Raw genomic sequence first — 13,469 nt, forward strand, 5'->3', positions numbered from 1 at the left:
GGTGCCTCCGGCTTGCTCGGTCGTCCATATTAACACAATTGGCGGAAGGGAAGCCGGTGGGGTGTGTAGCCTGGTCGTTGTAAACAGCGACTCCCACAGGTCGGTCGGGGCGCCTGCTCAGCGAGGAAGGGAACTGGGGGAGGTAGTGTGAGCCTCCCACACGTTACACTCCCCCAGTGAGAGTCCTCGCTGTCGGGTGAAAAGAAGCGGTTGGTTGACTCCACATGTGTCGGAGGAAGCGTGTGATAGTCTTCACCCTCCCAGACCGACGGTAGGGGGTAAGTGCGCAACGACCAGGAAGGGGATTGGCATAACGACTAAAATTGAAAAAAAAAAAACAGCATTTAAAAGTGAATTGTATCCTTCGAGTCACATCCTTGAAAATGAAAAATAGTGCTTGGGAAAGTACTTGAAAGTCCTTGAATTTCGTTTTGCAATGTCTGTGGGAACCCTGGATAGAAACCCTTTGATAATCAATAATCTGGTCTCGTCTCCACCAGCTGGACTCCACACGCATGTCTCTCAGCCACGTGTTCTCTGTTCTCTCTCCCCCAGAGCTGCTGTCCGTGTTGTCGGGTCTGCTGCACCCGGACTCCGCTAAGCGGCTGACCCTGGACCAGCTGCTGTTGGACCCCTGGATCAGCCAGCCCATCTCCCTGGCGGACTACAGCTGGAGCGAGATCGTCCCCAGGATCACAGACCAGTGTGAGTAGAGCCTCTGGACTAGGGTTGGCACCGAGAACCGCTTCCAACCCGTTAAGAAGTTTACGGAACCAAAAAAAAAAAAAAAAAAAAAAAACGTGTATTTGTCACATGACTTTGTTTTATTTAGGCCATGTTTAGACGGAAACGCTAGCAGGTGAATTTGGAAAAATATTTTATCGGATGTGCCTTTTGTTTATACGGCAACAGCGTTTTTGCGGGGAGAATCCGCAAAAAAGTGAGACCACCTTCCTGGGTGGAAATCCTAGAAACGATACACCTTCGCGCTGAACATCTGAACAGTCGAACCGCATAAAACTATGACGAAAGGGTTGTCGAGGCTCTCGTCGCGTACTGCTTACGCCACAGGCATGCGCCATTGCGCCAGTAGCCTAGAAGCGTAAACAAAGCGAACAAGCATGTTTGATTCTCTATCCACGGCGATCACCTGAAGGCTACATTGGCAGTACTTTTAAATACACAAGAATCAGTCCAGCGGCTATCGCAACTATTAGTGACTGGAGCCACTGTCTGTGTGACTGCTTTGGTCCAATCACATTCCCCCACCCACAGTCTGTGAATCAGAGGCAGAGTAGGGCGGGTCTTCACAGCATGCCTGGTTGTCTCAACGACCTGAGGCAGTGTAGCGTATGGGTTGCGTGAATATTTTCCCTAACGGAGTTGCACTTCCGCGTTTGGTTTGCGCGATCTGATTGGCCACTGACGTTTCTGGTCATGTGACATCTGCGCCAATCGTGTGACAGCGGGGCTCCGTCGTCTCGAGTCTTTACAGCCTCGTCTGCATGCAGAATTCCATCCCAAAACACTAGTCTAAACGCAACATTAAAAGTGAGACCGCAAGACGACTTTTGCGGTTTCTGTTCAGACTCTCTCCGTCTAAACATGGCCTCAGTTTCACACCTCAACACCCAGCTGGGCTGCACCTCAACACCCACCTGGGCTGCACCTCAACACCCAGCTGGGCTGCACCTCAACACCCACCTGGGCTGCACCTCAACACCCCCCTGGGCTGCACCTCAACACCCAGCTGGGCTGCACCTCAACACCCACCTGGGCTGCACCTCAACACCCAGCTGGGCTGCACCTCAACACCCACCTGGGCTGCACCTCAACACCCACCTGGGCTGCACCTCAACACCCACCTGGGCTGCACCTCAACACCCACCTGGGCTGCACCTCAACACCCACCTGGGCTGCACCTCAACACCCACCTGGGCTGCACCTCAACACCCAGCTGGGCTGCACCTCAACACCCACCTGGGCTGCACCTCAACACCCAGCTGGGCTGCACCTCAACACCCACCTGGGCTGCACCTCAACACCCACCTGGGCTGCACCTCAACACTCTCTCCGTCTAAACATGGCCTCAGTTTCACCTCAACACCCACCTGGGCTGCACCTCAACACCCACCTGGGCTGCACCTCAACACCCACCTGGGCTGCACCTCAACACCCACCTGGGCTGCACCTCAACACCCACCTGGGCTGCACCTCAACACCCAGCTGGGCTGCACCTCAACACCCAGCTGGGCTGCACCTCAACACCCAGCTGGGCTGCACCTCAACACCACCTGGGCTGCACCTCAACACCACCTGGGCTGCACCTCAACACCCACCTGGGCTGCACCTCAACACCCACCTGGGCTGCACCTCAACACCCACCTGGGCTGAACCTCGACACCCACCTGGGCTGCACCTCAACACCCACCTGGGCTGCACCTCAACACCCACCTGGGCTGCACCTCAACACCCAGCTGGGCTGCACCTCAACACTCTCTCCGTCTAAACATGGCCTCAGTTTCACCTCGACACCCAGCTGGGCTGCACCTCGACACCCACCTGGGCTGCACCTCAACACCCAGCTGGGCTGCACCTCAACACCCACCTGGGCTGCACCTCGACACCCACCTGGGCTGCACCTCAACACCCAGCTGGGCTGCACCTCAACACCCAGCTGGGCTGCACCTCAACACCCACCTGGGCTGCACCTCAACACCCACCTGGGCTGCACCTCGACACCCAGCTGGGCTGCACCTCAACACCCAGCTGGGCTGCACCTCAACACCCAGCTGGGCTGCACCTCAACACCCAGCTGGGCTGCACCTCAACACCCAGCTGGGCTGCACCTCAACACCCACCTGGGCTGCAGCCCTTTGTTCTTTAGACTGCTGCCAACTTGCAATGTTATTTCAGCAGGTTTCAGTTTATTAAGTTAAGAGTTGCATGTACATACAGTATGTGCCTTTTCAGTTTTACAGTTACAGTTATTGAAGTTTGAAGTTACGTAATTGAATACCCTAGTTACAGTACAGCAACCAAATTAAACTATCAAGTCAACTGACAATGTGAATAGTATGAAAAAGAAATTAAGGATTTTTCAAATCCTAGTTACAGTACAGCAACCTGTTTTGACCTGCACCTCAAAGAATCTGAATCGAGGGGGAGCTCCCGTAGCTCACCGCGTATCTCGCCGCTATTTCGGCGTCGGGGACAACCGTGCTCGTCACGGATCTGGGGGACACAAGTTCGACTCCCGGACTCGCCGTATTTTCTCAGTGTCTTCCCCTGATCTATATCCCATTCAACCTGTTTCTGTCGGTCATGCTTGACCAGAAAAAGCGATAAACGCTAAAAAAAATGAAGTTTAAAAAAAAAAAAAAAACGTAATCGAGAATCGTTTAGAACAGGAATCGAAATGGAGAATCTGAATCGGAATTGCTCCACTTCTACAAGGTCAATTAGCATGTTCTTGGTATCTAGGGACCTGGGGGTATGTTTTCCCAGTGTCAGAAATAGTGTGTCTGTTACTAGGCTTGGGTAAATTGTAATGAAACAAAGGAGAATATATAATATATATATTTTTTTTTCATCTGTGCCGGTGAATAACACCATGTTACAATTGTGCTGGAACCGAGCTCGCTCACTGATCTCATTCAGCACCTTCTTGAGATCAAGTGTACAAAAAAAGCTAAGCAAATGAATAAAGGGACTCTCTTAACCACTGCTAAGATACAGAAGCAGCCAGAGTAAGTAGAGCCTCTGGAACTCTCTTCTTAACCTCTGCTAAGATGCAGAAACGGCTCCACCTTGATTTGTACAATTGTAGGTATATCATCATCTTCGTTTTTTACGTCCCTCTTTTCCCACTACAGTGAGGTTGGACGAGCGATCACTCCACGCCACTGGAGTCATCAGTTTTGGTTTGTAGCTAGTTTTATACCTCGGATGCCCTTCCTTACAGGTAACCCCGTTGTCGGTGAGGACCTAGCCTTTGTGTATTCCTACACACACAAGGCAGTGCGGTTTTTCTTTCGGCGTCTTCTCCCTTAGCCTTTGCGTATCCCTACGTACACACACACAAGGCACTAACACTCTGTATCTCTAGGTAGGGGGGCTACTAGAGAGGGCACTAACACCCTGTATCTCTAGGTAGGGGGGCTACTAGAGAGGGCACTAACACTCTGTATCTCTAGGTAGGGGGGCTACTAGAGAGGGCACTAACACTCTGTATCTCTAGGTAGGGGGGCTACTAGAGAGGGCACTAACACTCTGTATCTCTAGGTAGGGGGGCTACTAGAGAGGGCACTAACACTCTGTATCTCTAGGTAGGGGGGCTACTAGAGAGGGCACTAACACCCTGTATCTCCAGGTAGGGGGGCTACTAGAGAGGGCACTAACACTCTGTATCTCTAGGTAGGGGGGCTACTAGAGAGGGCACTAACACTCTGTATCTCTAGGTAGGGGGGCTACTAGAGAGGGCACTAACACTCTGTATCTCTAGGTAGGGGGGCTACTAGAGAGGGCACTAACACCCTGTATCTCTAGGTAGGGGGGCTACTAGAGAGGGCACTAACACTCTGTATCTCTAGGTAGGGGGGCTACTAGAGAGGGCACTAACACTCTGTATCTCTAGGTAGGGGGGCTACTAGAGAGGGCACTAACACTCTGTATCTCTAGGTAGGGGGGCTACTAGAGAGGGCACTAACACTCTGTATCTCTAGGTAGGGGGGCTACTAGAGAGGGCACTAACACTCTGTATCTCTAGGTAGGGGGGCTACTAGAGAGGGCACTAACACTCTGTATCTCTAGGTAGGGGGGCTACTAGAGAGGGCACTAACACTCTGTATCTCTAGGTAGGGGGGCTACTAGAGAGGGCACTAACACTCTGTATCTCTAGGTAGGGGGGCTACTAGAGAGGGCACTAACACCCTGTATCTCTAGGTAGGGGGGCTACTAGAGAGGGCACTAACACTCTGTATCTCTAGGTAGGGGGGCTACTAGAGAGGGCACTAACACTCTGTATCTCTAGGTAGGGGGGCTACTAGAGAGGGCACTAACACCCTGTATCTCTAGGTAGGGGGGCTACTAGAGAGGGCACTAACACTCTGTATCTCTAGGTAGGGGGGCTACTAGAGAGGGCACTAACACCCTGTATCTCTAGGTAGGGGGGCTACTAGAGAGGGCACTAACACTCTGTATCTCTAGGTAGGGGGGCTACTAGAGAGGGCACTAACACTCTGTATCTCTAGGTAGGGGGGCTACTAGAGAGGGCACTAACACCCTGTATCTCTAGGTAGGGGGGCTACTAGAGAGGGCACTAACACTCTGTATCTCTAGGTAGGGGGGCTACTAGAGAGGGCACTAACACTCTGTATCTCTAGGTAGGGGGGCTACTAGAGAGGGCACTAACACCCTGTATCTCTAGGTAGGGGGGCTACTAGAGAGGGCACTAACACTCTGTATCTCTAGGTAGGGGGGCTACTAGAGAGGGTACTAACACCCTGTATCTCTAGGTAGGGGGGCTACTAGAGAGGGCACTAACACTCTGTATCTCTAGGTAGGGGGGCTACTAGAGAGGGCACTAACACTCTGTATCTCTAGGTAGGGGGGCTACTAGAGAGGGCACTAACACTCTGTATCTCTAGGTAGGGGGGCTACTAGAGAGGGCACTAACACTCTGTATCTCTAGGTAGGGGGGCTACTAGAGAGGGCACTAACACCCTGTATCTCTAGGTAGGGGGGCTACTAGAGAGGGTACTAACACTCTGTATCTCTAGGTAGGGGGGCTACTAGAGAGGGCACTAACACTCTGTATCTCTAGGTAGGGGGGCTACTAGAGAGGGCACTAACACCCTGTATCTCTAGGTAGGGGGGCTACTAGAGAGGGCACTAACACTCTGTATCTCTAGGTAGGGGGGCTACTAGAGAGGGCACTAACACCCTGTATCTCTAGGTAGGGGGGCTACTAGAGAGGGCACTAACACTCTGTATCTCTAGGTAGGGGGGCTACTAGAGAGGGCACTAACACTCTGTATCTCTAGGTAGGGGGGCTACTAGAGAGGGCACTAACACCCTGTATCTCTAGGTAGGGGGGCTACTAGAGAGGGCACTAACACTCTGTATCTCTAGGTAGGGGGGCTACTAGAGAGGGCACTAACACTCTGTATCTCTAGGTAGGGGGGCTACTAGAGAGGGCACTAACACCCTGTATCTCTAGGTAGGGGGGCTACTAGAGAGGGCACTAACACTCTGTATCTCTAGGTAGGGGGGCTACTAGAGAGGGCACTAACACCCTGTATCTCTAGGTAGGGGGGCTACTAGAGAGGGCACTAACACTCTGTATCTCTAGGTAGGGGGGCTACTAGAGAGGGCACTAACACTCTGTATCTCTAGGTAGGGGGGCTACTAGAGAGGGCACTAACACCCTGTATCTCTAGGTAGGGGGGCTACTAGAGAGGGCACTAACACTCTGTATCTCTAGGTAGGGGGGCTACTAGAGAGGGCACTAACACTCTGTATCTCTAGGTAGGGGGGCTACTAGAGAGGGCACTAACACCCTGTATCTCTAGGTAGGGGGGCTACTAGAGAGGGCACTAACACTCTGTATCTCTAGGTAGGGGGGCTACTAGAGAGGGTACTAACACCCTGTATCTCTAGGTAGGGGGGCTACTAGAGAGGGCACTAACACTCTGTATCTCTAGGTAGGGGGGCTACTAGAGAGGGCACTAACACTCTGTATCTCTAGGTAGGGGGGCTACTAGAGAGGGCACTAACACTCTGTATCTCTAGGTAGGGGGGCTACTAGAGAGGGCACTAACACTCTGTATCTCTAGGTAGGGGGGCTACTAGAGAGGGCACTAACACCCTGTATCTCTAGGTAGGGGGGCTACTAGAGAGGGTACTAACACTCTGTATCTCTAGGTAGGGGGGCTACTAGAGAGGGCACTAACACTCTGTATCTCTAGGTAGGGGGGCTACTAGAGAGGGCACTAACACCCTGTATCTCTAGGTAGGGGGGCTACTAGAGAGGGCACTAACACTCTGTATCTCTAGGTAGGGGGGCTACTAGAGAGGGCACTAACACCCTGTATCTCTAGGTAGGGGGGCTACTAGAGAGGGCACTAACACTCTGTATCTCTAGGTAGGGGGGCTACTAGAGAGGGCACTAACACTCTGTATCTCTAGGTAGGGGGGCTACTAGAGAGGGCACTAACACCCTGTATCTCTAGGTAGGGGGGCTACTAGAGAGGGCACTAACACTCTGTATCTCTAGGTAGGGGGGCTACTAGAGAGGGCACTAACACTCTGTATCTCTAGGTAGGGGGGCTACTAGAGAGGGCACTAACACTCTGTATCTCTAGGTAGGGGGGCTACTAGAGAGGGCACTAACACTCTGTATCTCTAGGTAGGGGGGCTACTAGAGAGGGCACTAACACTCTGTATCTCTAGGTAGGGGGGCTACTAGAGAGGGCACTAACACTCTGTATCTCTAGGTAGGGGGGCTACTAGAGAGGGCACTAACACCCTGTATCTCTAGGTAGGGGGGCTACTAGAGAGGGTACTAACACTCTGTATCTCTAGGTAGGGGGGCTACTAGAGAGGGCACTAACACCCTGTATCTCTAGGTAGGGGGGCTACTAGAGAGGGCACTAACACTCTGTATCTCTAGGTAGGGGGGCTACTAGAGAGGGCACTAACACCCTGTATCTCTAGGTAGGGGGGCTACTAGAGAGGGCACTAACACCCTGTATCTCTAGGTAGGGGGGCTACTAGAGAGGGCACTAACACTCTGTATCTCTAGGTAGGGGGGCTACTAGAGAGGGCACTAACACCCTGTATCTCTAGGTAGGGGGGCTACTAGAGAGGGCACTAACACTCTGTATCTCTAGGTAGGGGGGCTACTAGAGAGGGCACTAACACTCTGTATCTCTAGGTAGGGGGGCTACTAGAGAGGGCACTAACACTCTGTATCTCTAGGTAGGGGGGCTACTAGAGAGGGCACTAACACTCTGTATCTCTAGGTAGGGGGGCTACTAGAGAGGGCACTAACACTCTGTATCTCTAGGTAGGGGGGCTACTAGAGAGGGCACTAACACTCTGTATCTCTAGGTAGGGGGGCTACTAGAGAGGGCACTAACACTCTGTATCTCTAGGTAGGGGGGCTACTAGAGAGGGCACTAACACCCTGTATCTCTAGGTAGGGGGGCTACTAGAGAGGGCACTAACACTCTGTATCTCTAGGTAGGGGGGCTACTAGAGAGGGCACTAACACCCTGTATCTCTAGGTAGGGGGGCTACTAGAGAGGGCACTAACACTCTGTATCTCTAGGTAGGGGGGCTACTAGAGAGGGCACTAACACTCTGTATCTCTAGGTAGGGGGGCTACTAGAGAGGGCACTAACACTCTGTATCTCTAGGTAGGGGGGCTACTAGAGAGGGCACTAACACTCTGTATCTCTAGGTAGGGGGGCTACTAGAGAGGGCACTAACACTCTGTATCTCTAGGTAGGGGGGCTACTAGAGAGGGCACTAACACTCTGTATCTCTAGGTAGGGGGGCTACTAGAGAGGGCACTAACACTCTGTATCTCTAGGTAGGGGGGCTACTAGAGAGGGCACTAACACCCTGTATCTCTAGGTAGGGGGGCTACTAGAGAGGGCACTAACACTCTGTATCTCTAGGTAGGGGGGCTACTAGAGAGGGCACTAACACCCTGTATCTCTAGGTAGGGGGGCTACTAGAGAGGGCACTAACACCCTGTATCTCTAGGTAGGGGGGCTACTAGAGAGGGCACTAACACTCTGTATCTCTAGGTAGGGGGGCTACTAGAGAGGGCACTAACACTCTGTATCTCTAGGTAGGGGGGCTACTAGAGAGGGCACTAACACTCTGTATCTCTAGGTAGGGGGGCTACTAGAGAGGGCACTAACACCCTGTATCTCTAGGTAGGGGGGCTACTAGAGAGGGCACTAACACTCTGTATCTCTAGGTAGGGGGGCTACTAGAGAGGGCACTAACACCCTGTATCTCTAGGTAGGGGGGCTACTAGAGAGGGCACTAACACTCTGTATCTCTAGGTAGGGGGGCTACTAGAGAGGGCACTAACACTCTGTATCTCTAGGTAGGGGGGCTACTAGAGAGGGCACTAACACCCTGTATCTCTAGGTAGGGGGGCTACTAGAGAGGGCACTAACACCCTGTATCTCTAGGTAGGGGGGCTACTAGAGAGGGCACTAACACTCTGTATCTCTAGGTAGGGGGGCTACTAGAGAGGGCACTAACACTCTGTATCTCTAGGTAGGGGGGCTACTAGAGAGGGCACTAACACTCTGTATCTCTAGGTAGGGGGGCTACTAGAGAGGGCACTAACACTCTGTATCTCTAGGTAGGGGGGCTACTAGAGAGGGCACTAACACCCTGTATCTCTAGGTAGGGGGGCTACTAGAGAGGGCACTAACACTCTGTATCTCTAGGTAGGGGGGCTACTAGAGAGGGCACTAACACCCTGTATCTCTAGGTAGGGGGGCTACTAGAGAGGGCACTAACACTCTGTATCTCTAGGTAGGGGGGCTACTAGAGAGGGCACTAACACTCTGTATCTCTAGGTAGGGGGGCTACTAGAGAGGGCACTAACACCCTGTATCTCTAGGTAGGGGGGCTACTAGAGAGGGCACTAACACTCTGTATCTCTAGGTAGGGGGGCTACTAGAGAGGGCACTAACACTCTGTATCTCTAGGTAGGGGGGCTACTAGAGAGGGCACTAACACCCTGTATCTCTAGGTAGGGGGGCTACTAGAGAGGGTACTAACACTCTGTATCTCTAGGTAGGGGGGCTACTAGAGAGGGTACTAACACTCTGTATCTCTAGGTAGGGGGGCTACTAGAGAGGGCACTAACACTCTGTATCTCTAGGTAGGGGGGCTACTAGAGAGGGCACTAACACTCTGTATCTCTAGGTAGGGGGGCTACTAGAGAGGGCACTAACACCCTGTATCTCTAGGTAGGGGGGCTACTAGAGAGGGCACTAACACCCTGTATCTCTAGGTAGGGGGGCTACTAGAGAGGGCACTAACACTCTGTATCTCTAGGTAGGGGGGCTACTAGAGAGGGCACTAACACTCTGTATCTCTAGGTAGGGGGGCTACTAGAGAGGGCACTAACACTCTGTATCTCTAGGTAGGGGGGCTACTAGAGAGGGCACTAACACCCTGTATCTCTAGGTAGGGGGGCTACTAGAGAGGGTACTAACACTCTGTATCTCTAGGTAGGGGGGCTACTAGAGAGGGCACTAACACTCTGTATCTCTAGGTAGGGGGGCTACTAGAGAGGGTACTAACACCCTGTATCTCTAGGTAGGGGGGCTACTAGAGAGGGCACTAACACTCTGTATCTCTAGGTAGGGGGGCTACTAGAGAGGGCACTAACACCCTGTATCTCTAGGTAGGGGGGCTACTAGAGAGGGCACTAACACTCTGTATCTCTAGGTAGGGGGGCTACTAGAGAGGGCACTAACACTCTGTATCTCTAGGTAGGGGGGCTACTAGAGAGGGCACTAACACTCTGTATCTCTAGGTAGGGGGGCTACTAGAGAGGGCACTAACACTCTGTATCTCTAGGTAGGGGGGCTACTAGAGAGGGCACTAACACTCTGTATCTCTAGGTAGGGGGGCTACTAGAGAGGGCACTAACACTCTGTATCTCTAGGTAGGGGGGCTACTAGAGAGGGCACTAACACTCTGTATCTCTAGGTAGGGGGGCTACTAGAGAGGGCACTAACACTCTGTATCTCTAGGTAGGGGGGCTACTAGAGAGGGCACTAACACCCTGTATCTCTAGGTAGGGGGGCTACTAGAGAGGGCACTAACACCCTGTATCTCTAGGTAGGGGGGCTACTAGAGAGGGCACTAACACTCTGTATCTCTAGGTAGGGGGGCTACTAGAGAGGGCACTAACACTCTGTATCTCTAGGTAGGGGGGCTACTAGAGAGGGCACTAACACTCTGTATCTCTAGGTAGGGGGGCTACTAGAGAGGGCACTAACACCCTGTATCTCTAGGTAGGGGGGCTACTAGAGAGGGCACTAACACTCTGTATCTCTAGGTAGGGGGGCTACTAGAGAGGGCACTAACACCCTGTATCTCTAGGTAGGGGGGCTACTAGAGAGGGCACTAACACTCTGTATCTCTAGGTAGGGGGGCTACTAGAGAGGGCACTAACACTCTGTATCTCTAGGTAGGGGGGCTACTAGAGAGGGCACTAACACTCTGTATCTCTAGGTAGGGGGGCTACTAGAGAGGGCACTAACACCCTGTATCTCTAGGTAGGGGGGCTACTAGAGAGGGCACTAACACCCTGTATCTCTAGGTAGGGGGGCTACTAGAGAGGGCACTAACACTCTGTATCTCTAGGTAGGGGGGCTACTAGAGAGGGCACTAACACCCTGTATCTCTAGGTAGGGGGGCTACTAGAGAGGGCACTAACACTCTGTATCTCTAGGTAGGGGGGCTACTAGAGAGGGCACTAACACTCTGTATCTCTAGGTAGGGGGGCTACTAGAGAGGGCACTAACACTCTGTATCTCTAGGTAGGGGGGCTACTAGAGAGGGCACTAACACTCTGTATCTCTAGGTAGGGGGGCTACTAGAGAGGGCACTAACACCCTGTATCTCTAGGTAGGGGGGCTACTAGAGAGGGCACTAACACTCTGTATCTCTAGGTAGGGGGGCTACTAGAGAGGGCACTAACACCCTGTATCTCTAGGTAGGGGGGCTACTAGAGAGGGCACTAACACCCTGTATCTCTAGGTAGGGGGGCTACTAGAGAGGGCACTAACACCCTGTATCTCTAGGTAGGGGGGCTACTAGAGAGGGCACTAACACCCTGTATCTCTAGGTAGGGGGGCTACTAGAGAGGGCACTAACACCCTGTATCTCTAGGTAGGGGGGCTACTAGAGAGGGCACTAACACTCTGTATCTCTAGGTAGGGGGGGCTACTAGAGAGAGCACTAACACTCTGTATCTCTAGGTAGGGGGGCTACTAGAGAGGGCACTAACACCCTGTATCTCTAGGTAGGGGGGCTACTAGAGAGGGCACTAACACTCTGTATCTCTAGGTAGGGGGGGCTACTAGAGAGGGCACTAACACTCTGTATCTCTAGGTAGGGGGGCTACTAGAGAGGGCACTAACACCCTGTATCTCTAGGTAGGGGGGCTACTAGAGAGGGCACTAACACTCTGTATCTCTAGGTAGGGGGGGCTACTAGAGAGGGCACTAACACCCTGTATATCTAGGTAGGGGGGCTAGAGGGGGCACTAACACTTGCCCAAGGTGGACCCTCAGACTAGTGGAGGGAAGTTGTCTTACTTCTCCATTTTAGTTTGGCTTCCGCTAGAACTAGCCACTGCCCATGAGTAGGTATATACTCGGTATACTATAGTGGATATATTCTGTGTGTTGTTGTTGTTGTGAAGATTTGCACTGATCTGAGATCAGACTGACTTGCTGTATCGTGCCTGAGGTGTGGAGAGGCGGTAGCGAGCGGAGACGGTTGGACTGTACTGAGGTCTGTCTGTCTGTCTGCCGTCCCCCCCCCCAGGTGCGCCTCCAGAGTACAGCGAGTGCGACCCCCCCGCAGGGTACCTGGGCCAGGGCCTGTTCCCCGACGTGGGGGAAACGTCTCTCCCTAGTGATGATGACGAGGAGGAGGAGGAGGAGGAGGAGGAGGGGGAATACGACGAGGACGAGGACGAGGAGAAGATGACAACCGCTGCCCTGGAAATGGAACTCCAGAAGTACCTATGTGATTGATACATGAATGAATTGAATGATGACTAGTAAATTCCAAAGGATAAATCTCCACTCTCTCTCTTTGTCTCTGTGTGTGTCTCTCTCTCTCTGTCTCTCTCTCTCTGTCTCTGTCTCTCTCTCTCCTCTCTTGTCTCTCCCTCTCTCCCTCTCTCTCTCCTCTCTTGTCTCTCCCTCTCTGTCTCTCTCTTTCGCCAGTCTATTAAAGAGAGACTGTTTGGATTTTATTTGACATTAAGTGGCACGAAATACTTAGTCTGTCGTGCAGTCGATGCAGAGCCATCAGGGGACTTACTGTCCTGTGGGTTAGTTCTGTCTGGGATCTGAGGGACGAGCTTCAGACAAGGAAAAGTGTTAACCCGTTCACTACCACACTACAGCAGGTTAACCCTTTCACTACCACACTACAGAAGGTTAACCTTTCACTACCACACTACAGAAGGTTAACCTTTCACTACAGACGGTTAACCCTTTCACTACCACACTACAGAAGGTTAACCCTTTCACTACCACACTACAGAAGGTTAACCTTTCACTACCACACTACAGAAGGTTAACCTTTCACTACCACACTACAGAAGGTTAACCCTTTCACTACCACACTACAGAAGGTTAACCTTTCACTACCACACTACAGACGGTTAACCCTTTCATTACCAC

The 13,469-nt window shown here is 52.4% G+C and overlaps 1 protein-coding gene across 1 annotated transcript in view; it reads left to right on the forward strand.

Moving 5' to 3' along the window:
• pask (PAS domain containing serine/threonine kinase) overlaps positions 1 to 13,235 on the forward strand; it is a 56,002-nt gene extending 42,767 nt beyond the window's left edge. The window contains exons 20-21 of the mRNA XM_084332671.1: positions 556 to 705; positions 12,601 to 13,235. Of these exons, the coding sequence (XP_084188797.1) occupies positions 556 to 705; positions 12,601 to 12,812 (362 nt within the window). The 3' untranslated portion in view covers positions 12,813 to 13,235. The remainder of the gene's footprint in view (positions 1 to 555; positions 706 to 12,600) is intronic.
• The last annotated feature ends 234 nt before the right edge of the window (positions 13,236 to 13,469 follow it).

Source organism: Notolepis coatsorum (assembly GCF_963971535.1).
Source record: "Notolepis coatsorum genome assembly, chromosome: 17".
NCBI classification, from domain to species: Eukaryota; Metazoa; Chordata; class Actinopteri; order Aulopiformes; family Paralepididae; genus Notolepis; species Notolepis coatsorum.